Genomic DNA, 26,176 nt, shown 5'->3' with positions numbered 1-26,176 from the left:
GCTGTGTGATGCCGCTTTCCATGTTGTCTGTTGTCTGTAGCTTGTGAGGTGTGGAAACACTTTGTTGCTTTTATGAATTTTGCCTTGCTGCTTTTTGTTCTATGTTGCTCTGTCTGTATGCTACGCCTTGCTTGTCCTATGTTGCTCTGTCTGTATGCTATGTCTTGCTTGTCCTATGTTGATATGTCTTGCTTGTTCTATGTTGCTATTGTCTATATTGTAGTTGTTTTTAATAACCTGCCCAGGGACTGCGGTTGAAAATTAGCCGGCTGGCTAAAACCGGCACTTTTAATGAAACGTTGATTAATGTGCAATGTCCCTGTAAAAATAAAAATAAACTAAACCTAATGTACATAGCAGGTCAGATTAATAAAGCTATATAAACGTTATTTACATAGCGGGTCAGATAAATAACGCTATATAAGCATTATTTACATAGCGGGTGAGATTAATAAAGCTATATAAACATTATTTACATAGCGGGTGAGATTAATAAAGCTATATAAATGTACATAGGACTAAGTACTCTATGGTTGTACACAACAGCTGTCTCACAGTATCGTCTCATTAACATCACACTGAACAACATGACCAATTTTGGAGTTTTACAACATTTTTAGACATCGAGTCACCCAAGAACTGTGAAGTCAGTGTAGAACAAGGGTGTCAAACTCATTCCTCGGAGGGCTTGGTGTCTGCAGGTTTCAAATCTTTCAATTAAGCACTAGACAATCATTTGTGGGGAGTTCCTTACTAATTAGTGACCTTATTTAATCAATCAAATACAAGGAAGGAGCGAAAACACTCTGCCTTCCCTGTTATGAGTTTGACGCATGCTTTAGAACAGGAAGTGACAGTGTAAAAAAGGAAGTGACAGTGGAACAGAATATGACATGAAAGAGGGTTTGGTAGGTTCCAAGAGGGTTCCACCTTCAAGAAAAGTCTGTGAATGTGTCAAAATAGGAAATTGTTTTGTATTCTGGTCATTACCGCAACGGTGATAACTCATTTAGATTGTCCACTATTTGAATAAAGATGGATTGATTTATTACACAATGACACACCAATGCCAATACCACATTCTGATGTTAATTAATTGAATATTTTCAAAGTGACACGGATGTAGAAGAACTGAACATGTGATGTTATAAAACGTGATGACCTGTGTCTTCTCCTTAAACCCTTGTTGGTTTGCTGTTCATTTAACTTGTCTCAAATCTTTGTTTTTAACGTTTCAGAGTGAACTATTTGAAACGTTTAAAAACAATACTCATTTTGAATGCACCCCAAATCTTACTTCATACACCCAATACTAATTTTCAAAGATTATTTTTTTTTTTACCTTTATTTAACAAGGCAAGTCAGTTAAGAACAAATTCTTATTTTGAATGACTGCCTGGGAACAGTGGGTTACCTGCCTGTTCAGGGGCAGAACGACAGATTTGTACCTTGTCAGCTTGGGGGTTTGAACTCGCAACCTTCTGGTTACTAGTCCAATGCTCTAACCACCAGGCTACCCTGCCGCCCTGATGGTGGATAAATAAGATAGCTTACTCCTGCCATTTACCATTGAAAATAATTCTGAGCATTTATTTATGTCCTGTGAGCATGCTTTCCCTCATGGGCTCACGGTTCAGAGAAGAGGAAGAGAGGCCCAATTTAGCATGAAATCTGTGTGAAATCTCCAGAAGGTGGCGTTTCCCCCCCCCCCCCCCCCCCCCCCCACCAAGCAAGACGTTTTTGTTTGGGGGTCAATAAAAGTGTTTAATTTGGCCAACAAAAGAATTAATGGTTTATTTGCTACGTGAGTTTTTTTTGATCGAATAGAAGTTTTGTAAGATTTAAGTTTTTATGCTTGTACTAATATAAGTAGTACACGTGACATCCCGGCAACTTTGAGAAAAAACCCCCACTTTATATCGGAATTGTCTCGAGATGGCTATGCATATTCATGGTATATGAGGCTAGTAGCATAGCATCTCTTTCCATTTAATACAGGTGGGTGACGTAAACAACCCTCATCAAATACTAAAAACAAGCATTACAATAAGGAGATGCCCCACCCCAATCAGTAAAAATTCGGAAGTAGGGTGTCTCGCTTTCTTTACAGTCTCTGCCCCTATCACGCCATTGGCTCTTGAGGCGGAAAATCGACCAATCGGAATGTTACAGAGAATCCTTCAATCCGTGGTCAGTCGATTGACGGAAGCGCCTCTGTGAAAGATGATTAAAATGTATCTAAAAGTTTTGTATGCGTTGTTGTTGATGTTGAGTTTCTATGGAATCCCTTCAACCGGACAGAAGAAAAAGGAGGTATTTTATTCTCAGCGCACGGTGTCATAATCATTACACTAGCTAGCAGGCTAACGTTAGCTCATGGGTCTAGGAGAGATGGGTTTAGCTAGCTAGCCATGAACTTTTAGGAAGGAACCGTTTACCTAGCTAGTTTGCATCGTCAGTATGCTTCATATATAAGTATCTAGCTCATTGTAATAACTAACACGTCACATGCCGTGTCTATGTTCTACTTGGTCTAGAACTTTGACCTTTCCTGCAGCTATAATCCGCATCATTCCTAAACGTTGTTAGCACTTCCGGGTGAGGAAGGTGCCTTCTTTCGGCTCGAGCTAGGTAGATACACTAGAGACTTGTTCTCTGAGAGGGTGGGCCAGTTGATGGACTGGGCTGGTATTAAGACCCTGATCTCTAACCCCTCTTCTCTCTCCCTCCAGACCCTGCTGTCTGAGTGGTTGGGCCAGCTGATGGACCAGGTCGCTATACGACTCTGACCTCTAACCCCTCTTCCCCTTTTCTCCCTCCAGACTCTACTCTCTGAGAAGGTGGGTCAGCTTATGGACTGGACAGGGAAGAGAGCTGTGATCCGTATGAACGGGGAGAAGTTTCGTCGCTTTGTGAAGGCTCCTCCCAGGAACTACTCTGTGGTCATCATGTTCACCGCCCTGCAGCCACAGAGACAGTGTGGCGTCTGCAAGTAACTTATCTACAAATTGTTACACCAGATAATGTGATTTAATCAAAGGTGTTTGGTATCCATTACTGGGAGTTACAGGGTGGGTACAGTTTGGTGTAGTGGAGGGAATTTTGTACCAACCTTGGCGATACTGTATTTGTCCACGATTCGTGCAAACATGAGTCTCATAAAATGTCTGTCTCCAGTGCAGGGGTTTCATTTGAATTGGGGTGACAGGTGGGTATCACATGTCATGATACTCACCTGTCTCGATCAATGAGAGAAGATTTGAAATAGGCAAGATGACAGCGTACACATTGTTGGATTACTTTATGGAGCCAAAAAATAATTTATTCAAACAAACCGTCTGCCAGTCAGTAACCGAGACAATTTGTAGTCTGCCGGTCCATAACAGAGACAATTTGTAGTCTGAAGGTCCGTAACAGAGACTGTGTGTAGTCTGCCAGTCAGTAACAGAGACTGTGTGTAGTCTGCCAGTCAGTAACAGAGACTGTGTGTAGTCTGCCAGTCAGTAACAGAGACTGTGTGTAGTCTGCCAGTCAGTAACAGAGACTGTGTGTAGTCTGCCAGTCAGTAACAGAGACTGTGTGTAGTCTGCCAGTCAGTAACAGAGACTGTTTGTAGTCTGCCAGTCAGTAACAGAGACTGTGTGTAGTCTGCCAGTCAGTAACAGAGACTGTGTGTAGTCTGCCAGTCAGTAACAGAGACTGTGTGTAGTCTGCCAGTCAGTAACAGAGACTGTGTGTAGTCTGCCAGTCAGTAACAGAGACTGTGTGTAGTCTGCCAGTCAGTAACAGAGACTGTGTGTAGTCTGCCAGTCAGTAACAGAGACTGTGTGTAGTCTGCCAGTAAGGGGTCACATGTTAGTTTTACACATGGATGGGGCAAATGCATGTCCTAATATGCCTTTGTGGTACGCCCAGTATGCCAGACTTTTGTGACTATTTTATTAGTTCCATTGTTCTGGACACACTAAATCAATCGTATCTCAAATATTGAAAGGTATTTGACATACTGTGTGTCCACCACCTCTACAGACAGGCTGACGAGGAGTACCAGATCCTAGCTAATTCCTGGCGTTACTCCAGTGCCTTCACCAACAAGGTCTTCTTCGCTACCGTCGACTTTGATGAAGGATCTGACGTCTTTCAGATGGTAAAACTCTTCTGTCTCTTTTAGTTTATTTCACCCTTCATGTGTTATTTAGAGCCGGGCTTTAAGCTGTCCATTAGAGCCTAACGGTTGGCATCGGTAAACCAGCCTGATCTCGACAGCTCGCATTCTTTAAGTGAAACTACACTTTACAGCAGCTCTGTCTGGTGACTCTACCTGACTAGATCATTACAACATGAACCTTCTGGAACACTGCTTTAACTGGTGCATATCAACTCAGTAGTGTGTATGAATATAGTAGTAGTTATACAGTGGGGCAAAAAAGTATTTAGTCAGCCACCAATTGTGCAAGTTCTCCCACTTAAAAAGATGAGAGGCCTGTAATTTTCATCATAGGTACACTTCAACTATGACAGACAAAATGAGAAAAAAAATCCAGAAAATCACATTGTAGGATTTTTAATGAAATTATTTTCAAATTATGATGGAAAATAAGTATTTGGTCACCTACAAACAAGCAACATTTCTGGCTCTCACAGACCTGTAACTTCTTCTTTAAGAGGCTCCTCTGTCCTCCACTTGTTAGGGTTAGGGCTAACCCACAACCTCAAACAGTCACACTCCAAACTCCACTATGGCCAAGAACAAAGAGTTGTCAAAGGACACCAGAAACAAAATTGTAGACCTGCACCAGGCTGGGAAGACTGAATCTGCAATAGGTAAGCAACTTGGTTCGAAGAAGTCAACTGTGGGAGCAATTATTAGGAAATGGAAGACATACAAGACCACTGATAATCTCCCTCGATCTGGGGTTCCACGCAAGATCTCACCCGTGGGGTTAAAATGATCAAAAGAACGGTGAGCAAAAATCCCAGAACCACACGGGGGACCTAGTGAATGACCTGCAGAGAGCTGGGACCAAAGTAACAAAGCCTACCATCAGTAACACACTATGCCACCAGGGAATCAAATCCTGCAGTGCCAGACGTGTCCCCTTGCTTAAGCCAGTACATGTCCAGGCCCGTCTGAAGTTTGCTAGAGAGCATTTGGATGATCCAGAAGAAGATTGGGAGAATGTCATATGGTCAGATGAAACCAAAATATAACTTTTTGGTAAAAACTCAACTCGTCGTATTTGGAGGACAAAGAATGCTGAGTTGCATCCAAAGAACGCCATACCTACTGTGAAGCATGGGGGTGGAAACATCATGCTTTGGGGCTGTTTTTCTGCAAATGGACCAGGACGACTGATCCGTGTAAAGGAAAGAATGAATGGGGCCATGTATCGTGAGATTTTGAGTAAAAACCTCCTTCCATCAGCAAGGGCATTGAAGATGAAACGTGGCTGGGTCTTTCAGCATGACAATGATCCCAAACACACCGCCCGGGCAACGAAGGAGTGGCTTCGTAAGAAGCATTTCAAGGTCCTGGAGTGGCCTAGCCAGTCTCCAGATCTCAACCCCATAGAAAATCTTTGGAGGGAGTTGAAAGTCCGTGTTGCCCAGCAACAGCCCCAAAACATCACTTCTCTAGAGATCTGCATGGAGGAATGGGCCAAAATACCAGCAACAGTGTGTGAAGACTTACAGAAAACGTTTGACCTCTGTCATTGCCAACAAAGGGTATATAACAAAGTATTGAGAAAAACTTCTAATATTAACCAAATACTTATTTTCCACCATTATTTGCGAATAAAAAAAATAAAAATCCTACAATGTAATTTTATGGATTTTTTTTCCCTCATTTTGTCTGTCATAGTTGAAGCGTACCTATGATGAAAATTACAGGCCTCATCTTTTTAAGTGGGAGAACTTGCACAATTGGTGGCTGACTAAATACTTTTTTGCCCCACTGTATAACTACTACTAAATTCATATATACTACATATATAACTACTACTACATTCATATACACTACATATATAACTCCTACTATATTCATATATACTAAAGATTGAACTACTATATTCATATACTACTATATTCATATATACTACAGATTTAAATACTACTATATTCATATATACTACATATTTAACTACTACTATATTCACATATACTACATTAATATAGTAGTAGTGTATATATGTAGTATGTATGAATATATCTAGTAGTTATATACACTGCTCAAAAAAATAAAGGGAACACAGAAACAGACTCCATGAGGGTGGTATGAGGGCCCGACGTCCACAGGTGGGGGTTCTGCTGCCTGCAACATCCTCCAGCATGACCGGTTTGGCGGTGAGTCAGACATAGTGTGGGGTGGCATTTCTTTGGGGGGGCCGCACAGCCCTCCATGTGCTCGCCAGAGGTAGCCTGACTGCCATTAGGTACCGAGATGAGATCCTCAGACCCCCTTGTGAGACCATATGCTGGTGCGGTTGGCCCTGGGTTCCTCCTAATGCAAGACAATGCTAGATCTCATGTGGCTGGAGTGTGTCAGCAGTTCCTGCAAGAGGAAGGCATTGATGCTATGGACTGGCCCGCCCGTTCCCCAGAGCTGAATCCAATTAGCACATCTGGGACATCATGTCTCGCTCCATCCACCAACGCCACGTTGCACCACAGACTGTCCAGGAGTTGGCGGATGCTTTAGTCCAGGTCTGGGAGGAGATCCCTCAGGAGACCATCCGCCACCTCATCAGGAGCATGCCCAGGCGTTGTAGGGAGGTTATACAGGCACGTGGAGGCCACACACACTACTGAGCCTAATTTTGACTTGTTTTAAGGACATTACATCAAAGTTGGATCAGCCTGTAATGTTGTTTTCCACTTTAATTTTGAGTGTGACTCCAAATCCAGACCTACATGGGTTGATAAATTTGAATACCATTGATAATTTTTGTGTGATTTTGTTGTCAGCACATTCAACTATGTAAAGAAAAAAAGTATTTAATAAGGATATTTCATTCACTAGCATGTGTTATTTTAGTGTTCCCTTTATTTTTTGAGCAGTGTATGTTGTGTATATGAATATTGTAGTAGTTAAATCTGTAGTGTATGCGAATATAGTAGAAGTTATATATGTAGTGTATATGAATATAGTAGTAGTCATATATGCAGTGTATATGAAAATAGTAGTAGTTATATATCTTATTTGTGTATATAGTTGTAGTTACATATCTTATTTGTGTATATAGTAGTAGTTATATATCTGTGTTATTTGTGTATATTGTAGTATTTATATATCTGTGTTATTTGTGTATATAGTAATAGTTATATATCTGTGTTATTTGTCTCCCCAGTTGAATATGAACTCGGCTCCCTCCTTCATCCATTTTCCTGCTAAAGGGAAGCCTAAGAAGTCTGACTCCTATGAGCTGCAGGTCAGAGGCTTCGCTGCAGAACAACTGGCCCGCTGGGTCGGGGACCGCACTGACGTACAGGTAGCCCCTCCTGACCTCTCACCTCTTTACCTTTCACCTCTCACGCTAGGTATTTGCGTAATGTATTAGTCTGTGTTTATCTGAGTAGATGTGGGTGATCAGGTGTGTATTTTTTAAATTTGTTTTATTTCAACTTTAATTAACCAGGTTGGCCAGTTGAGAACAAGTTCTCATTTACAACTGTGATCTGGCCAAGATAAAGCAAAGCAGTGCGACAAAAACAACAACGCAGAGTTACACATTGGATAAACAAACGTACAGTCAATAATACAATAGAAAATAAATCTATATACAGTGTGTGCAAATGTCGTGTCTTTGGCTATGCCGGATAAAGTGATATGACGTGCTATTCTATAAAATAATTTCTCCGTAATTAATATTACCTGATTGAGCTAATCATGTAAATGTAATTAACTAGACAGTCTGGCACCACAAAATAATATTTATAGAGCTGTTATCTTCCGAATAAACTCTTAAAGACCTAGTAATATTTTACATCAATAGCAGTCAGTATTAATCGTCATCTTAATTCAGTCTCATCTGAAAGTTGTAAATTCTTAGTTATCTGCACGAACCCGGGCTAACAAGTTGAATCAGCAATACAAAATTGGGTTTAATTATTTATTTACTAAATACCTAACTAATCACACAGAATTACACATAATTAATCATAACTTGATTACAAATGACGTCATCAAGGAAAAAGTCCCTAGCGGGAGGAATAGATATGACAGCTTGTTACACAAAAGAAAAGGGGCTGGGTGAAAGTGAAGGAGCGGAAAGACTGAGAAACAAAGGGCGAAGCTGTGCTAACGTAAATACAGTATCTTATGCATTCTAAATTACCGGCAATTTGGAAAAGGAAAATGCAATAAATATTTACTCTGAGCTGCGCTTCAGTAGGTTGGTGGTAGATGGAAGGCCACGTTGCCCAACCTAGTCCTTTGAAGAAGGTCTCTGATTGTCAATTGGATATGTTGTAGTAACGTCATTCTGTGATAGACGGGATACTCTGTCTGTTCCTTCCTAACCCACGTTTGCCGCGGCTGTTGCTAACTCAATGGCTAGTAGGTATCACTTCTGTAGTGAATAAGAGTTCAAAGTTCATACCATTCGCAACCAAAGCTCACGCTGATGTTGGCTTCGTTCTGTAGTTATTATCTGAACCATTCTGACATCGGACCATCGTCCTCGGAACAGGAGGTTATATTGTCGTCAAGGGCTTATATAGGAAGGGAGAGGAGGGCGTGTTTGAAAAGTTTTATAGCCCTTGTCCCTTCACAGGGCCACTGTTTGGGCAGAGTCCTATCTTATGAAAACCCAAATCTCACATTTTAGAAGCTAAAATCACATTTCATCCCATCATGAATAATTTCATATTCAAACATTTAAATTGAACAACAATTCCATATGAATCCGATAACTCTGATGTGTAGACTTTCCACTGTAGAGTTTGTCATCTTATCATTGATGAGAATGTCTCAGATGACATGATATTCAATAAGTACCACCGCATATGTTCCATTGGTCGGATTACCAGAATATAGTTAATTTCCCCCCACCTTCTGATGTTCCCAGAATCTCTATGTTAACCAAGGGTTTTGCAAATGTAACATCAATAGGGTAAAGAGAGGAAAAAGGGGGAAAGAGGTATTTATGACTGTCATAAACATACCAACAGGCCAACTTCATGACAGTAGTAAGATTAGGAAGGTAAGGCAATACAATATGTATGTGTGTGTCAATCTGTTTGTGTGTGTGTCTCTCTCTTGTGTAGATCCGTGTGATCCGTCCTCCTAACTATGCGGGGCCGTTGATGCTGGGATTCCTGCTGGCAGTGATAGGAGGACTGGCTTACCTCCGCAGAAACAACCTGGAATTCCTCTACAACAAGAACGTCTGGGCCTTCTCTGCTCTGGTAGGAACACACTGGTTCATTATGTAGCTGACTATCAAAGTTATGGATGAATAAGTGTTGAGTCATTGTCAACGGTTTGCATTCTCTCTAGTGTTTCTGCCTGATCATGACTTCAGGTCAGATGTGGAACCACATTAGAGGACCTCCCTACGCCCACAAGAACCCCACCACTGGACAAGTGGTACGTCCCTCTCTCTCTCTATAGAGATCTGTCAACTTCTTGACAGTATTGAGTAGCTTGGATGAATAAGTTGCTCAAAAGTAAACGGCCTGCTCCTCAGTCTCAGTTTCTAATATATGCATATTATTATTAGTATTGGATAGAAAACACTCTAAAGTTTCTAAAACTGTTTGAATGATGTATGTGAGTATAACAGAACTCATATGGCAGGCAAAATCCTGGTGAGAAATCAAAACAGGAAGTGAGAAATCTGAGCTTGGTATGTATTCATCACAGTTCCCATTGAAATCCCCTTGGGTATTAATGATGTTGCACTTCCTAGGGCTTCCACTAGATGTCAAACATCTATAGAAATTTGAATGAGACTTCTACTGTGTTGTGGGACTGAATGAGAGCAGAATGTATCAGGTGTCTGGCAGTCAGCCAATTTCTGATCATGCACAATCCTCATGGTATCCACTTGCGTTACATTGCTCATCAAGACGCAAAGTCATACTCCGGTTGGAACTTTATTGAAGCTATATGTTAAAAACATCCTAATGATTGATTCTGTACTTAGTTTGAAATGTTTCTTCACCTTGGATTCCTGGGAGTGCTTTCTGATGAAGATCATCAAAGGTAAGGGAATATTTATCATGTAATTTCTTGTTTATGTTGACTCCAACACGGCGGCTATTTTGACTATTTTTCTGAGCGCAGTCTCAGATTATTGCATTGTTTGCTTATTCCGTAAGGTTTTTTGAAATCAGACACAGCGGTTGCATTAAGGAGAGGTATATCTATAATTCCATGTGTATAACTTGTATTATCATCTACATTTATGATGAGTATTTCTGTTGAATGATGTGGCAAAGCAAAGTCACTGGATGTTTTTGGAACTAGTGAATGTAACGCGCCAATGTAAACTCATATTTTGGTCAGGCTACGGAGACGGGCACATCGTGCCCCACTTCCTAGCATTCTTCTTGCCAATGTCCAGTCTCTTGACAACAAGGTTGATGAAATCCGAGCAAGGGTAGCATTCCAGAGGGACATCAGAGACTGTAACGTTCTGTGCTTCACGGAAACATGGCTCACTGGAGAGACGCTCTCGGATGCGGTGCAGCCAGCGGGTTTCTCCACACATCGCGCCGACAGAAACAAACACCTTTCTGGTAAGAAGAGGGGTGGGGGTGTATGCCTTATGGCTAACGAGGCATGGTGCGATGAAAGAAACATACAGGAACTCAAATCCTTCTGTTCACCTGATTTAGAATTCCTCACATTCAAATGTAGACCGCATTACCTACCAAGAGAATTCTCTTCGATTATAATCACAGCCGTATATATCCCCCCCCCAAGCAGACACATCGATGGCTCTGAACGAACTTTATTTAACTCTTTGCAAACTGGAAACCATTTATCCGGAGGCTGCATTCATCGTTGTTGGGGATTTTAACAAGGCTAATCTGAAAACAAGACTCCCTAAATTTTATCAGCATATCGATTGCGCAACCAGGGGCGGAAAAACCTTGGATCACTGTTACTCTAACTTCCGCGACGCATATAAGGCCCTGCCCCGCCCCCCTTTCGGAAAAGCTGACCACGACTCCATTTTGCTGATACCTGCCTACAGACAAAAGCTAAAAAAAGAAGCTCCCACGCTGAGGTCTGTCCAACGCTGGTCCGACCAAGCTGACTCCACACTCCAAGACTGCTTCCATCACGTGGACTGGGACATGTTTCGTATTGCGTCAAATAACAACATTGACGAATACGCTGATTCGGTGTGCGAGTTCATTAGAACGTGCGTTGAAGATGTCGTTCCCATAGCAACGATTAAAACATTCCCTAACCAGAAACCTTGGATTGATGGCAGCATTCGCGTGAAACTGAAAGCACGAACCACTGCTTTCAATCAGGGCAAGGTGTCTGGTAACATGACTGAATACAAACAATGCAGCTATTCCCTCCGTAAGGCTATCAAACAAGCTAAGCGTCAGTACAGAGACAAAGTAGAATCCCAATTCAACGGCTCCGACACAAGAGGCATGTGGCAGGGTCTACAGTCAATCACGGACTACAGGAAGAAATCCAGCCCAGTCACGGACCAGGATGTCTTGCTCCCAGGCAGACTAAATAACTTTTTTGCCCGCTTTGAGGACAAGACAGTGCCACTGACACAGCCTGCAACGGAAACATGCGGTCTCTCCTTCACTGCAGCTGAGGTTAGTAAAACATTTAAACGTGTTAACCCTCGCAAGGCTGCAGGCCCAGACAGCATCCCCAGCCGCGCCCTCAGAGCATGCGCAGACCAGCTGGCTGGTGTGTTTACGGACATATTCAATCAATCCCTATACCAGTCTGCTGTTCCCACATGCTTCAAGAGGGCCACCATTGTTCCTGTTCCCAAGAAAGCTAAGGTAACTGAGCTAAACGATTACCGCCCCGTAGCACTCACTTCCGTCATCATGAAGTGCTTTGAGAGACTAGTCAAGGACCATATCACCTCCACCCTACCTGACACCCTAGACCCACTCCAATTTGCTTACCGCTCAAATAGGTCCACAGACGATGCAATCTCAACCACACTGCACACTGCCCTAACCCATCTGGACAAGAGGAATACCTATGTGAGAATGCTGTTCATCGACTACAGCTCGGCATTCAACACCATAGTACCCTCCAAGCTCGTCATCAAGCTCGAGACCCTGGGTCTCGACCCCGCCCTGTGCAACTGGGTACTGGACTTCCTGACGGGCCGCCCCCAGGTGGTGAGGGTAGGTAACAACATCTCCTCCCCGCTGATCCTCAACACTGGGGCCCCACAAGGGTGCGTTCTGAGCCCTCTCCTGTACTCCCTGTTCACCCACGACTGCGTGGCCACGCACGCCTCCAACTCAATCATCAAGTTTGCGGACGACACAACAGTGGTAGGCTTGATTACCAACAACGACGAGACGGCCTACAGGGAGGAGGTGAGGGCCCTCGGAGTGTGGTGTCAGGAAAATAACCTCACACTCAACGTCAACAAAACTAAGGAGATGATTGTGGACTTCAGGAAACAGCAGAGGGAACACCCCCTATCCACATCGATGGAACAGTAGTGGAGAGAGTAGCAAGTTTTAAGTTCCTCGGCATACACATCACAGACAAACTGAATTGGTCCACTCACACAGACAGCATCGTGAAGAAGGCGCAGCAGCGCCTCTTCAACCTCAAGAGGCTGAAGAAATTCGGCTTGTCACCAAAAGCACTCACAAACTTCTACAGATGCACAATCGAGAGCATCCTGGCGGGCTGTATCACCGCCTGGTACGGCAACTGCTCCGCCCTCAACCGTAAGGCTCTCCAGAGGGTAGTGAGGTCTGCACAACGCATCACCGGGGGCAAACTACCTGCCCTCCAGGACACCTACACCACCCGATGTTACAGGAAGGCCATAAAGATCATCAAGGACATCAACCACCCGAGCCACTGCCTGTTCACCCCGCTATCATCCAGAAGGCGAGGTCAGTACAGGTGCATCAAAGCTGGGACCAAGAGACTGAAGAACAGCTTCTATCTCAAGGCCATCAGACTGTTAAACAGCCACCACTAACATTGAGTGGCTGCTGCCAACACACTGACACTGACTCAACTCCAGCCACTTTAATAATGGGAATTGAATGGGAAATGATGTAAATATATCACTAGCCACTTTAAACAATGCTACCTTATATAATGTTACTTACCCTACATTATTCATCTCATATGCATACGTATATACTGTACTCTATATCATCGACTGCATCCTTATGTAATACATGTATCACTAGCCACTTTAACTATGCCACTTTGTTTACATGCTCATCTCATATGTATATACTGTACTCGATACCATCTACTGTATCTTGCCTATGCTGCTCTGTACCATCACTCATTCATATATCCTTATGTACATATTCTTTATCCCCTTACACTGTGTATAAGACAGTAGTTTAGGAATTGTTAGTTAGATTACTTGTTGGTTATTACTGCATTGTCGGAACTAGAAGCACAAGCATTTCGCTACACTCGCATTAACATCTGCTAACCATGTGTATGTGACAAATACATTTGATTTGATTTGAAATATGACCGTTATCAAACAAAACATACATGTATTCTTTGATAAAAAGCGCCCTGCACTTTCACTGGCTGCTGTAATATCATCCCAGTAACGGGATGTCAGCCCAAAGCATAACCCCACCGCTGGACTAGTGGTACGTCCCTCTCTCTCTATAGATATCTCTTAACATAACCCCACTGCTGGACTAGTGGTACGTGCCTCTCTCTCTATAGATATCTCTTAACATAAGCCCACTGCTGGACTAGTGGTACGTCCCTCTCTCTCTCTAGATATCTCTTAACCCCACAGCTGGACTAGTTGTACGTCCCTCTCTCTCTATAGATATCTCTTAACATAACCCCACTGCTGGACTAGTGGTACGTCCCTCTCTCTCTATAGATATCTCTTAACATAAGCCCACTGACTGGACTAGTGGACTAGTGGTACGTCCCTCTCTCTCTCTATAGATATCTTTTAACATAACCCCACTGCTGGACTAGTGGTACGTCCCTCTCTCTCTCTATAGATATCTCTTAACATCACCCCACTGCTGGACTAGTGGTACGTCCCTCTCTCTCTCTATAGATATCTCTTAACATAACCCCACTGCTGGACTAGTGGTACGTCCCTCTCTCTCTATAGATATCTCTTAACATCACCCCACTGCTGGACTAATGGTACCTCCCTCTCTCTCTATAGATACAGTGCCTTGCGAAAGTATTCGGCCCCGTTGAACTTTGCAACCTTTTGCCACATTTCAGGCTTCAAACATAAAGATATAAAACTGTATTTTTTTGTGAAGAATCAACAACAAGTGGGACACAATCATGAAGTGGAACGACATTTATTGGATATTTCAAACTTTTTTAACAAATCAAAAACTGAAAAATTGGGCGTGCAAAATTATTCAGCCCCCTTAAGTTAATACTTTTGCTGTAAGTCGCTTGGGGTATGTCTCTATCAGTTTTGCACATCGAGAGACTGAAATGTTTTCCCATTCCTCCTTGTAAAACAGCTCGAGCTCAGTGAGGTTGGATGGAGAGCATTTGTGAACAGCAGTTTTCAGTTCTTTCCACAGATTCTCGATTGGATTCAGGTCTGGACTTTGACTTGGCCATTCTAACACCTGGATATGTTTATTTTTGAACCATTCCATAGTAGATTTTGCTTTATGTTTTGGATCATTGTCTTGTTGGAAGACAAATCTCCGTCCCAGTCTCAGGTCTTTTGCAGACTCCATCAGGTTTTCTTCCAGAATGGTCCTGTATTTGGCTCCATCCAGCTTCCCATCAATTTTAACCATCTTCCCTGTCCCTGATGAAGAAAAGCAGGCCCAAACCATGATGCTGCCAACACCATGTTTGACAGTGGAGATGGTGTGTTCAGAGTGATGAGCTGTGTTGCTTTTACGCCAAACATAACTTTTTGCATTATTGCCAAAAAGTTCAATTTTGGTTTCATCTGACCAGAGCACCTTCTTCCACATGTTTGGTGTGTCTCCCAGGTGGCTTGTGGCAAACTTTAAACGACACTTTTTATGGATATCTTTTAAGAAATTGTTTTCTTCTTGCCACTCTTCCATAAAGGCCAGATTTGTGCAATATACGACTGATTGTTGTCCTATGGACAGAGTCTCCCACCTCAGCTGTAGATCTCTGCAGTTCATCCAGAGTGATCATGAGCCTCTTGGCTGCATGTCTGATCAGTCTTCTCCTTGTATGAGCTGAAAGTTTAGAGGGACGGCCAGGTCTTGGTAGATTTGCAGTGGTCTGATACTCCTTCCATTTCAATATTATCGCTTGCACAGTGCTCCTTGGGATGTTTAAAGCTTGGGAAATCTTTTTGTATCCAAATCCGGCTTTAAACTTCTTCACAACAGTATCTCGGACCTGCCTGGTGTGTTCCTTGTTCTTCATGATGCTCTCTGCGCTTTTAACGGACCTCTGAGACTATCACAGTGCAGGTGCATTTATACGGAGACTTGATTACACACAGGTGGATTGTATTTATTATCATTAGTCATTTAGGTCAACATTGGATCATTCAGAGATCCTCACTGAACTTCTGGAGATAGTTTGCTGCACTGAAAGTAAAGGGGCTGAATAATTTTGCACGCCCAATTTTTCAGTTTTTGATTTGTTAAAGTTTGAAATATCCAATAAATGTCGTTCCACTTCATGATTGTGTCCCACTTGTTGTTGATTCTTCACAAAAAAATACAGTTTTATATCTTTATGTTTGAAGCCTGAAATGTGGCAAAAGGTCGCAAAGTTCAAGGGGGCCGAATACTTTCGCAAGGCACTGGATCTCTTAACATGGGGCGGCAGGGTAGCCTAGTGTTTAGAGCGTTGGACTAGTAACCGAAAGGTTTCCTGTTCAAATCCCCAAGCTGACAAGGTACTAATCTGTCGTTCTGCCCCTGAACAGGCAGTTAGCCCACTGTTCCTAGGCCATCATTGAAAATAAGAATTTGTTCTTAATTTTAACTGACTTGCCTAGTTAAATAAAGGTAAAATAAATAAATAAAACCCCCACTGTTGGACAAGTGGTATGTCTCTCTCTTTCTCTCTCAATTCAATTTCAATTAAATTTAAGGACTTTATTGGGAACTTTGCCAAAGCAAGTGAAATAAAAAATCTCTATCAAATCATTTAACATTACATTTAAGTCATTTAGCAGACGCTCTTATCCAGAGCGACTTACAAATTGGTGAATTCACCTTCTGACATCCAGTGGAACAGCCACTTTACAATAGTGCATCTAAATCATTTAAGGGGGGGGGGGTGAGAAAGATTACTTATCCTATCCTAGGTATTCCTTGAAGAGGTGGGGTTTCAGGTGTCTCCGGAAGGTGAATCAAACTTTATTTTTCACATGCGCAGGTCTACAGGTGTAGACCTTACCGTGAAATGCCCTTATTTATTAAATAGACAAATAGACAAAAGTAAAAATAAGAATATAAAGTAACACAATAAGAATAACAATAAGGCTATATACAGGGGGTTCTGGTACCAAGTCAGTGTGCGGGGATATAGGTTAGTACATTTGTTCATGTAGGTAGGGGTGAAGTGACTATGCATAGATAATAAACAGTGAGTAGCAGCAGTGAAAAACAAATATGGGGGGGGTCAATGTAAATAGTGCTGGTAAATGTAAATAGTGCTGGTAGCCATTTGATTAGTTGTTCAGCAGTCTCATGGCTTAGGGGTAGAAGCTGTTAAGGAGCCTCTTGGTCCTAGACTTGGCCCTCCGGTACTGCTTTTAATTTTTTTTTAACCTTTTATTTAACTAAGCAAGTCAGTTAACTTCTTATGGCTTGGATCCCATTAACGGGATCGATATAACAGCCAATGAAAGTGGAGGGCACCAAATTCAAAACAACACAAATCTCATAATTAAAATTCCTCAAACATAGAATTATTTTACACCATTTTAAAGATAAACTTGTTGTTTATCCCACCACAGTGTCCGATTTCAAAAAGGCGTTACAGCGAAAGCACAACATATGATTGTTCGGTCAGAGCCTAGTCACAAAAACACACACAGCCATTTTTCCAGCCAAAGAGAGGAGTCACAAAAAGCAGAAATATAGATAAAATGAATCACTAACCTTTGATGATCTTCATCAGATGACACTCATAGGACTTGTTTTGTTCGATAAAGTTCATATTTATATACAAAAATCTGAGTTTACATTGGCATGTTATGTTTAGTAGTTCCAAAACATCCGGGGATTTTGCAGAGAGCCAAATCAATTTACAGAAATAATCATAATAAACATTGATCATGCATGGAATTAGAGATACAATACCTCAAATGAAAGATAAACACCTTGTTCATCTACCCAGCGTGTCAGATTTTTAAAATGTTTTACGGCGAAAACATAGCACATTTATGTTAAACCACCACAAAGAGACAGTCAATATGTAGCCATTTTGTCGAACAAAAGATACAATCACAAATGCAGGATTAAAAGAAAAATCATTCACTAACCTTTTGAAAATCTTCATCAGATGACAGTAATATGACGTCACACGGTACATTTGTTTTGTTCGATAATATGCATTTTATATCCATAGATCTCGGTTTACATTGATGCCATGTTTAGAAAATTCTCCAAAATGTCCGGAGAAATTATAGAAAGCTACGCCAGATAACTCCAGATAACAGAAATACTCCTCATAAACTTTGACTAAAGATACATGTTCTACATATAGTTAGAAAGATACACTGGTTCTTAATGCAACCGCTGTGTCACATTTTTTTTTAACGTTACGGAATTAGTTTACTATGCAATAATCTGAGACAGCGCTCAGACGTAACAATATTTCTCCGCTATGTTGGAGTCAACAGAAATACAAAATTACAACAGAAATATTCCCTTACCTTTGATGGTCTTCGATCAGAATGTAGTGGAAGGAGTCATACTTACACAGTACATCGTTTTGTTTCATAATGTTCAATTCTCGTGTCCATGTAGTAGCATATGCTACCACTTTCAGCTCAAATGCCCCAAAAATGACTTCTGGTCCAGAATAAATGCGCGGCAGGGTAGCCTAGTGGTTAGAGTGTTGGACTAGTAACCGCAAGGTTGCAAGTTCAAACCCCCGACCTGACAATGTACAAATCTGTCGTTCTGCCCCTGAACAGGCAGTTAACCCACTGTTCCTAGGCCGTCATTGAAAATAAGAATTTGTTCTTAACTGACTTGCCTGGTTAAATAAAGGTAAAATAAATCTTCAGGATGTTATAAACGTACAAAACGAATGACATTCCAACCGCGGCATCCATGTTCGTCTGAGGCTGATTGGAACAAAGGAAGCTCTCTTTCCCAAGCGCGCCTTCACGCACATGATAATCTTCACAGAATCAAAGTTCACAGGTCAAAGTTCACAGAATATGCACCATTCAATGTTCTACTGAATGAGGACATCTAGTGGAAGACATAGGAAGTGTTTCCAGATCCATAACTTGTTGGGAAGGGAGGGGGCGATGAAGTCAAAGTTGCCCCAACTATCAGGATTCCAAAACTAGTTTGGAAGATTGCCTGCCCTGTGAGTTCTGTTATACTCACAGACATAATTCAAACGGTTTTCTATCCAATAATAATATGCATATATTAGCAATTTAGGACAGATTTTTATGCAGTTCACTATGGGCACGCAATTCACCCAAAGGGGAAATACCGCCCCCTATCCTTAACAAGTTTTAACTGTCTTGTTCAGGGGCAGAAAGACCGATTTGTACGTTGTTAGCTCGGTGATTCGATCTTGCAACCCTTCCAGTTGCTAGTTAAATGCTTAAATACTTACTTAAATACCACTAGGCTACCTGCCACCCTGGGTAGAAGAGAAAACAGTCTATGACTTGGGTGACTGGAGTCTCCGACAATTTTATGGGCTTTCCTCTGACACTGCCTATTATATACAGTGGGGAGAACAAGTATTTGATACACTGCCGATTTTGCAGGTTTTCCTACTTACAAAGCATGTAGAGGTCTGTCATTTTTATCATACGTACACTTCAACTGTGAGAGATGGAATCACATTGTATGATTTTTAAGGAAATAATTTGCATTTTATTCCATGACATAAGTATTTGATACATCAGAAAAGCAGAACTTAATATTCGGTACAGAAACCTTTGTTTGCAATTACAGAGATCATATGTTTCCTGTAGTTCTTGACCAGGTTTGCACACACTGCAGTAGGGATTTTGGCCCACTCCTCCATACAGACCTTCTCCAGATCCTTCATGTTTCGGGGGTGTCGCTGGGCAATACGGACTTTCAGCTCCCTCCAAAGATTTTCTATTGGGTTCAGGTCTGGAGACTGGCTAGGCCACTCCAGGACCTTGAGATGCTTCTTACGGAGCCACTCCTTAGTTGCCCTGGCTGTGTGTTTCAGGTCGTTGTCATGCTGGAAGACCCAGCCACGACCCATCTTCAATGCTCTCACTGAGGGAAGGAGGTTGTTGGCCAAGATCTTGCGATACATGGCCCCATCCATCCTCCCCTCAATACGGTGCAGTCGTCCTGTCCCCTTTGCAGAAAAGCATCCCCAAAGAATGAAGTTTCCACCTCCATGCTTCACGGTTGGGATGGTGTTCTTGGGGTTGTACTCATCCTTCTTCTTCCTCCAAACACGAGTTCAGACCAAAACGCTCTATTTTTGTCTCATCAGACCACATGACCTTCTCCCATTCCTCCTCTGGATCATCCAGATGGTCATTGGGAAACTTCAGACGGGCCTGGACATGCGCTGGCTTGAGCAGGGGGACCTTGCGTGCGCTGCAGGATTTTAATCCATGCCGGCGTAATGTGTTACTAATGGTTTTCTTTGAGACTGTGGTCTCAGTTCTCTTCAGGTCATTGACCAGGTCCTGCCGTGTAGTTCTAGGCTGATCCCTCACCTTCCTCATGATCATTGATGCCCCACGAGGTGAGATTTTGCATGGAGCCCCAGACCAAGGGTGATTGACCGTCATCTTGAACTTCTTCCATTTTCTAATAATTGCGCCAACAGTTGTTGCCTTCTCACCATGCTGCTTGCCTATTGTCCTGTAGCCCATCCCAGCCTTGTGCAGGTCTACAATTTTAGCCCTTATGTCCTTACACAGCTCTCTGGTCTTGGCCATTGTGGAGAGGTTGATTGAGTGTGTGTACAGGTGTCTTTTATACAGGTAACGAGTTCAAACAGTTGCAGTTAATACAGGTAATGAGTGGAGAACAGATGGGCCTCTTAAAGAAAAACTAACAGGTCTGTGAGAGCCAGAATTCTTACTGGTTGGTAGATGATCAAATACTTATGTCATGCAATAAAATGCAAATTAATTACTTACAAATCATACAATGTGATTGTCTGGATTTTTGTTTTAGATTCCGTCTCTCACAGATGAAGTGTACCTATGATAAAAATTACAGACGTCTACATGCTTTGTAAGTAGGAAAACCTGCAAAGTCGGCAGTGTATCAAATACTTGTTCTCCCCACTGTAGGTCCTGGATGGCAGGAAGCTTGGCCCAAGTGATGTACTGGGCCGTACGCACTACCCTCTGCAGGTCTTACGGTCAGATGCCGAGCAGTTGCCATACCAGGCAGGGATGCATCCGGTCAGGATGCTCTCGATGGTGCAGCTGTTGAACTTGTTGAGGATCTGGGGACGCATGCCAAATCTTTTCAGTCTCCTGAGAGGGGAAAAGGCGTTGTCTTGCCCTCTTCACGACTGTCTTAGTGTGTTTGGACTAGAGGTCGACCAAATAGGATTTTTCAACGCCGATGCCGATTATTGGAGGACCAAAAAAGCCGATACCGATTAATCGGTCGATTTTTATTTATTTATTTGTAATAATGACAATTAGCTGACGTGAGTAAGACATTTAAATGTGTTAACCCTCGCAAGGCTGATGGCCCAGACGGCATCCCTAGCCGCGTCCTCAGAGCATGTGCAGACCAGCTGGCTGGAGTGTTTACCGACATATTCAGTCTCTCCTTATCCCAGTCTGCTGTCCCCACATACTTCAAGATGGCCACCATTGTTCCTGTACCCAAGAAGGAAAAGATAACTGAACTAAATGACTATCGCCCCGTAGCACTCACTTCTGTCATCGTGAAGTTCTTTGAGAGACTAGTCAAGGATCAAATCACCTGCACCTTACCCAACACCCTAGACCCAATTCAATTTGCATATCTCCCCAATAGGTCAACAGACGATGCAATCGCCATCACACTGCACACTGCCCAATCCCATCTGGACAAGAGGAATACCTATGTCAGAATGCTATTCATTGACTACAGCTCAGCATTCAACATCATAGTACCCTCCAAGCTCCTCATTAAGCTGGAGGCCCTGGGTCTCAACCCCACCCTGTGCACAAATAGCATTCTAGTTTGCATAGTTTTTTTGTTAATTCTTTCCAATGTGTTTTTGGTTTTTGGTTTTGGTTGTGTCTAATTGTGTTGCTGTCCTGGGGCTTTGTGGGGTCTGTTTGTGTTTGTGAACAGAGCCCCAGGACCAGCTTGCTTAGGGGACTCTTCTCCAGGTTCATCTCTCTGTAGGTGATGGCTTTGTTATGGAAGGTTTGGGAATCGCTTCCTTTTTGGTGGTTATATTATTTTTTTTCTGGATTTTGATAATTAGCAGGTATCTCTCTCGCTTTGTCTCTCTCTCCATCTCTGTTTCCCTGTCTCTCTCTCTCCCTCGGGCTCTCTCTCTGTCTCTCCTAATTTACACCTTCCGTCAGCTCCTACTAAATGATTTGATGTGGACATCCGGTGGACAGCCGATGCGGACGTCCGCTCCTATCCGCACCAACTCTCACTGCGTCCCTTTTGTGTGTGTGTGTGTGTGTGAACTTCTTATGGGCCAACATTCGGTGACATTGCAGAGCGGGAAATTCAAATGACAGAAATATAATATTTACCGTTCATAAAAATTTAAGTATTATACTTCAAAATAAAGCTGAACTACTTGTTAATCCAGCCGCTGTGTCAGATTTCAAAAAGGCTTTACGGCGAAAGCACACCATGCGATTATCTGAGGACAGCTCCCCGCTTACAAAAGCATGAAAAACATTTTTCAACCAGGCAGGTGCGACACGAAAGTCAGAAATAGAGATATAATAAATGCCTTACCTTTGAAGATCTTCTTCTGTTGGCACTCCAAAAGGTCCTAGATACATCGTAAATGGTCCTTTTGTTCGATAAAGTCCTTCTTTATATCCATAACTCAGTTTAGCTGGCACACTTCATTCAATAATCCACCGGTTTCCCTCCTTCAAAATGCATACAAAATGAATCCCAAACGTTACTAATAAACTTATCCAAACAAGTTAAACAACGTTTATAATCAAACCTCAGATACCCTAATATGTAAATAAACAATACAATTGAAGACGGAGAATAGTATGTTCATTACCGGAGATAAATAACAAAGAACGCGCTTTCATCCACACGCATTGAAACACTACAGCCAAAATACGAGCCACTTAGAAAAACTACAACTTCTTGCTCATTTTTCCAAAAAACAGCCTGAAACTCTTTCTAAAGATTGTTTACATCTAGTGGAAGCCCTAGGAACTGCAATCTGGGAGGACTTCGCCTCATAATAAACATGAAAGCCATTGGAAACAGTGGTAGGCTGAAATTATTATTTTTTTGGATGGTTTGTCCTCGGGATTTTGCCTGCCATATCAGTTCTGTTATATTCACAGACATTATTTTAACAGTTTTAGAAACTAGACTGTTTAGAGTGTTTTCTATCCAAATCTACAAATTATATGCATATCCTAGCTTCTGGGCCTGAGTAACAGGCAGTTTACTTTGGGCACGCTTTTCATCTGGATGTGAAAATACTGCCCCCTACCCAAGACAGGTTAATAACTGTGAGTGTTAATAACTGTGTGTGTGTATGTTTTAACTCTGTCTTAACAGTGTGTGTTTGTTCATCACTGTGTGTGTGTGTTGTTTCAGAGTTACATCCACGGCAGCAGTCAGGCCCAGTTTGTAGCAGAAACTCACATCGTGCTGCTCTTCAGTATCCTTTACACACCTCAGTCTGTCCCTTGACTTCTAACCCTGTATGAGAGCCTCTCATTGGCTACAGCTTCTCTCTATGACCCTTAACCTCCTGCCCAGACTCTGCTGTTACCATGGGAATGGTGCTGTTGCACGAGGCGGCCACTTCAGATATGGATATTGGCAAGAGGAAAAGTATGTATCTAGATATCTCTCTCTCTCCTCTCTCGATCTGTGCCCATATTTCTCTCTCTCTCTGTCTATATCCATAACTCACCACAGGTTAATGAGAAGGTTGTGCTTGAAAGGATGCACATAACTTGTATTGGAGAGAGTCTCAGTCTTAAATCACTTTCCTCACACAGTCTGTGCCTGTATTTATTTGTCATGCTAGTGAGGGCCGAGAATCCACTCTCACATAGGTAAGTGGTTGCAAAGGGCATCAGTGTCTTAACAGTGTGATTGGCCAAGGCAAGAAACTCTGAGCGTAGCCCTATCCAGAAACCTGGCTGTGGCCTCTGATTAAATTCAGTTTTCACAGAACCGCTTGTTTCAATTTTGTTGAGTCTCTCTTGTTCCCATATTGGTAAGTGGACTGGAGGCAGGGCATGAAAGGGATAACGAATCCAGTTGTTTCTGTTTCCGGGAAAGTACATGCGCAACCAACTCACTCAGGTGCTTCGCTATATCACATTTGACATTGTCAGCTTGAGTTCATTTGCACAAAAAAAAAAACTTACAGTGACGGAAAGACCTGTGTGTTGTCCGTGCTAATGCAGACAGAGAAGAGCTCCAACTTCTTAATCATAGCTTAAATTTTGTCCCGCACATTGAATATAGTTGCGGAGAGTCCCTGTAATCCTAGATTCAGATCATTCAGGAAAAATCGTCTCCCAGACAGGCCAGTTGTGTGAGAAACTCAAGCGGTCAGACAAGTGAAAATGATGGTCAGTAAAGAAAACTTTAAGCTCGTCTCTCAATTCAAAAACATTTGTCAATACTTTGCCCCTTAATAACCAGCGCACTTCTGTATGTTGTAAAAGTGTTACATGGTCGCTGCCCATATCAGTGCATAGTGCAGAAAATACACGAGAGTTCAGGGGCCTTTGTTTAACAAAGTTAACTATTTTCACTGTGGTGTTCAAAACGTCTTTCAAGCTGTCAGGCATTCCCTTGACAGCAAGAACCTCTCGGTTGATGCTGCAGTGTACACAAGTGGCGTCGGGAGCAACTGTTGCAGGCGTGTTATGGCTTTGGCGCCGTCAGTACAGATGCCAACATGAGCAGCAGCTACGTTTGGCTACATACGGACCGTTAGTGGAATTTCCATGAGAGAGTAAAGGTTAATGTGATTGGATGTTCATTATTTGACTAGGCTACCTGTATTTGACATTGTGTTTTTATTTCGATGAACACTGGATGGTTTCATTTTATTTTTGGCAGTGAAACGAGGCTACTCAGGCGAGGAAAAAACCTCACCCAAATGGGTAGCCCCGCTGGAAAATATAAATGGACTGTTTGAAGATGTGAAGAAGAAAAAAAATTGCGTTTAAATTTTATTTTAAATGTTTTATGTGAATCACATTTCATTTTGGCGGAACACCTGGGCCACAGAACGCGACCGCCGACTGCTGAACCGCATAAAAAACCAATGTCCTCGTTTGTAACACCCATAACCGAGTTCCAAACTGCCTCGGCAAGCAACGTCAACACAATAACTGTTCGTTGGGAGCTTTGTGAAATGGGTTTCCATGGCTGAACAGCCGCACACAAGCCTGAGATCACCATGCCCAATGCCAAACATCGGCTGGAGTGGTGTAAAGCTCGCCTCCATTGGACTCTGGCGTTCTCTGGAGTGAAGAATCACGCTTCACCCTCTGGCAGTCCAACGGACAAATCTGGGTGTGGGAGATGCCAGGAGAATGCTACTTGCCCTAATGCATCGTGCCAACTGTAAAGTTTGGTGGAGGAGGAATAATGTGCATAATCCATCTTTGTAGCAACAGTTCGGGGAAGGCCCTTTCCTGTTTCAGCATGGCAATGCCCCCGTGCACAAAGCAAGGCCCATACAAAATGGTTTGTCGAGATCAGTGTGAAAGAACTTGACTGGGCTGCACAGAGCCCTGACCTTAACCCCATCGATCATCTTTGGGATGAACTGGAACACCAACTGTGAGCCAGGCCTAATCGCCCCCAACATCACTGTCCGACCTCACTAATGCTCTTGTAGCTGATGGAAGCAAGTCCTCGCAGCAATGTTCCAACATCTAGTGGAAAGCCTTCCCAGAAGAGTGGAGGCTGTTATTGCAGCAAAGGCCTTGATTTTGTAAGGAGATGTTTGATGAGTAGGTGTCCGCGTACTGAGGTGTTTGACGAGTAGGTGTCCTCGTACTGAGGTGTTTGACGAGTAGGTGACCGCGTAGTGAGGTGTTGGACGAGTAGGTGTCCGCGTAGTGAGGTGTTTGACGAGTAGGTGACCGCGTACTGAGGTGTTTGACGAGTAGGTGTCCGCGTACTGAGATTTTTGTCGTACTTCTGGTCATGTAGTGTATTCGTGTTTTTTTTCTCCATTAATAAAAACATATTGTAAGAATTATTCTTCCACTTTGACAGAATATGTTGTGTAGATCTTTGACACAAAAAATGACATCCAATTTAATCACACTTTGTATTACAACAAAATGTGGAAAATGTCAAGGGTTCTGAATACTCTCTGAAGGCACTGTATATTTCTAAATCTCTCTTTTTATTTCTCTACCTCTTTTGAAGTAGCTGGTCCCACTAGGCTTGATGAGTATGTGACACAGGTGTGCTGGAACTAACTGTCTCTCTCCCCCTCTTTGTCTCTCTCTCTCCCCCCTCTGTCTCTCTCTCTCCCCCCTCTGTCTCTCTCTCTCCTCTGTCTCTCTCTCCTCTGTTTCTCTCTCCTCTGTTGCTCCTTGCCCCTCTCTCTCTCCTCTGTCAATTCAATTCAAGGGCTTTATTGGCATGGGAAACATGTGTT

General features: G+C 42.6%; 1 protein-coding gene across 1 annotated transcript in view; it reads left to right on the top strand.

The window, feature by feature from the left end:
• Positions 1 to 2,150: 2,150 nt before the first annotated feature.
• The window catches only part of LOC135545446 (magnesium transporter protein 1-like), a 34,221-nt gene continuing 10,195 nt past the window's right edge, over positions 2,151 to 26,176 (top strand). Inside the window, exons 1-8 of the mRNA XM_064973066.1 lie at positions 2,151 to 2,313; positions 2,823 to 2,992; positions 4,030 to 4,147; positions 7,350 to 7,490; positions 9,268 to 9,408; positions 9,500 to 9,589; positions 23,128 to 23,191; positions 23,293 to 23,367. Coding sequence (XP_064829138.1) covers positions 2,224 to 2,313; positions 2,823 to 2,992; positions 4,030 to 4,147; positions 7,350 to 7,490; positions 9,268 to 9,408; positions 9,500 to 9,589; positions 23,128 to 23,191; positions 23,293 to 23,367 — 889 coding nt within the window. The 5' untranslated portion in view covers positions 2,151 to 2,223. The remainder of the gene's footprint in view (positions 2,314 to 2,822; positions 2,993 to 4,029; positions 4,148 to 7,349; positions 7,491 to 9,267; positions 9,409 to 9,499; positions 9,590 to 23,127; positions 23,192 to 23,292; positions 23,368 to 26,176) is intronic.

The sequence above is a fragment of the Oncorhynchus masou genome, chromosome 9, assembly GCF_036934945.1.
Source record: "Oncorhynchus masou masou isolate Uvic2021 chromosome 9, UVic_Omas_1.1, whole genome shotgun sequence".
NCBI classification, from domain to species: domain Eukaryota; kingdom Metazoa; phylum Chordata; class Actinopteri; order Salmoniformes; family Salmonidae; genus Oncorhynchus; species Oncorhynchus masou.
The sequence above is the reverse complement of the archived record's forward strand: the minus strand, read 5'-3'. Positions and strand labels throughout refer to the sequence as shown.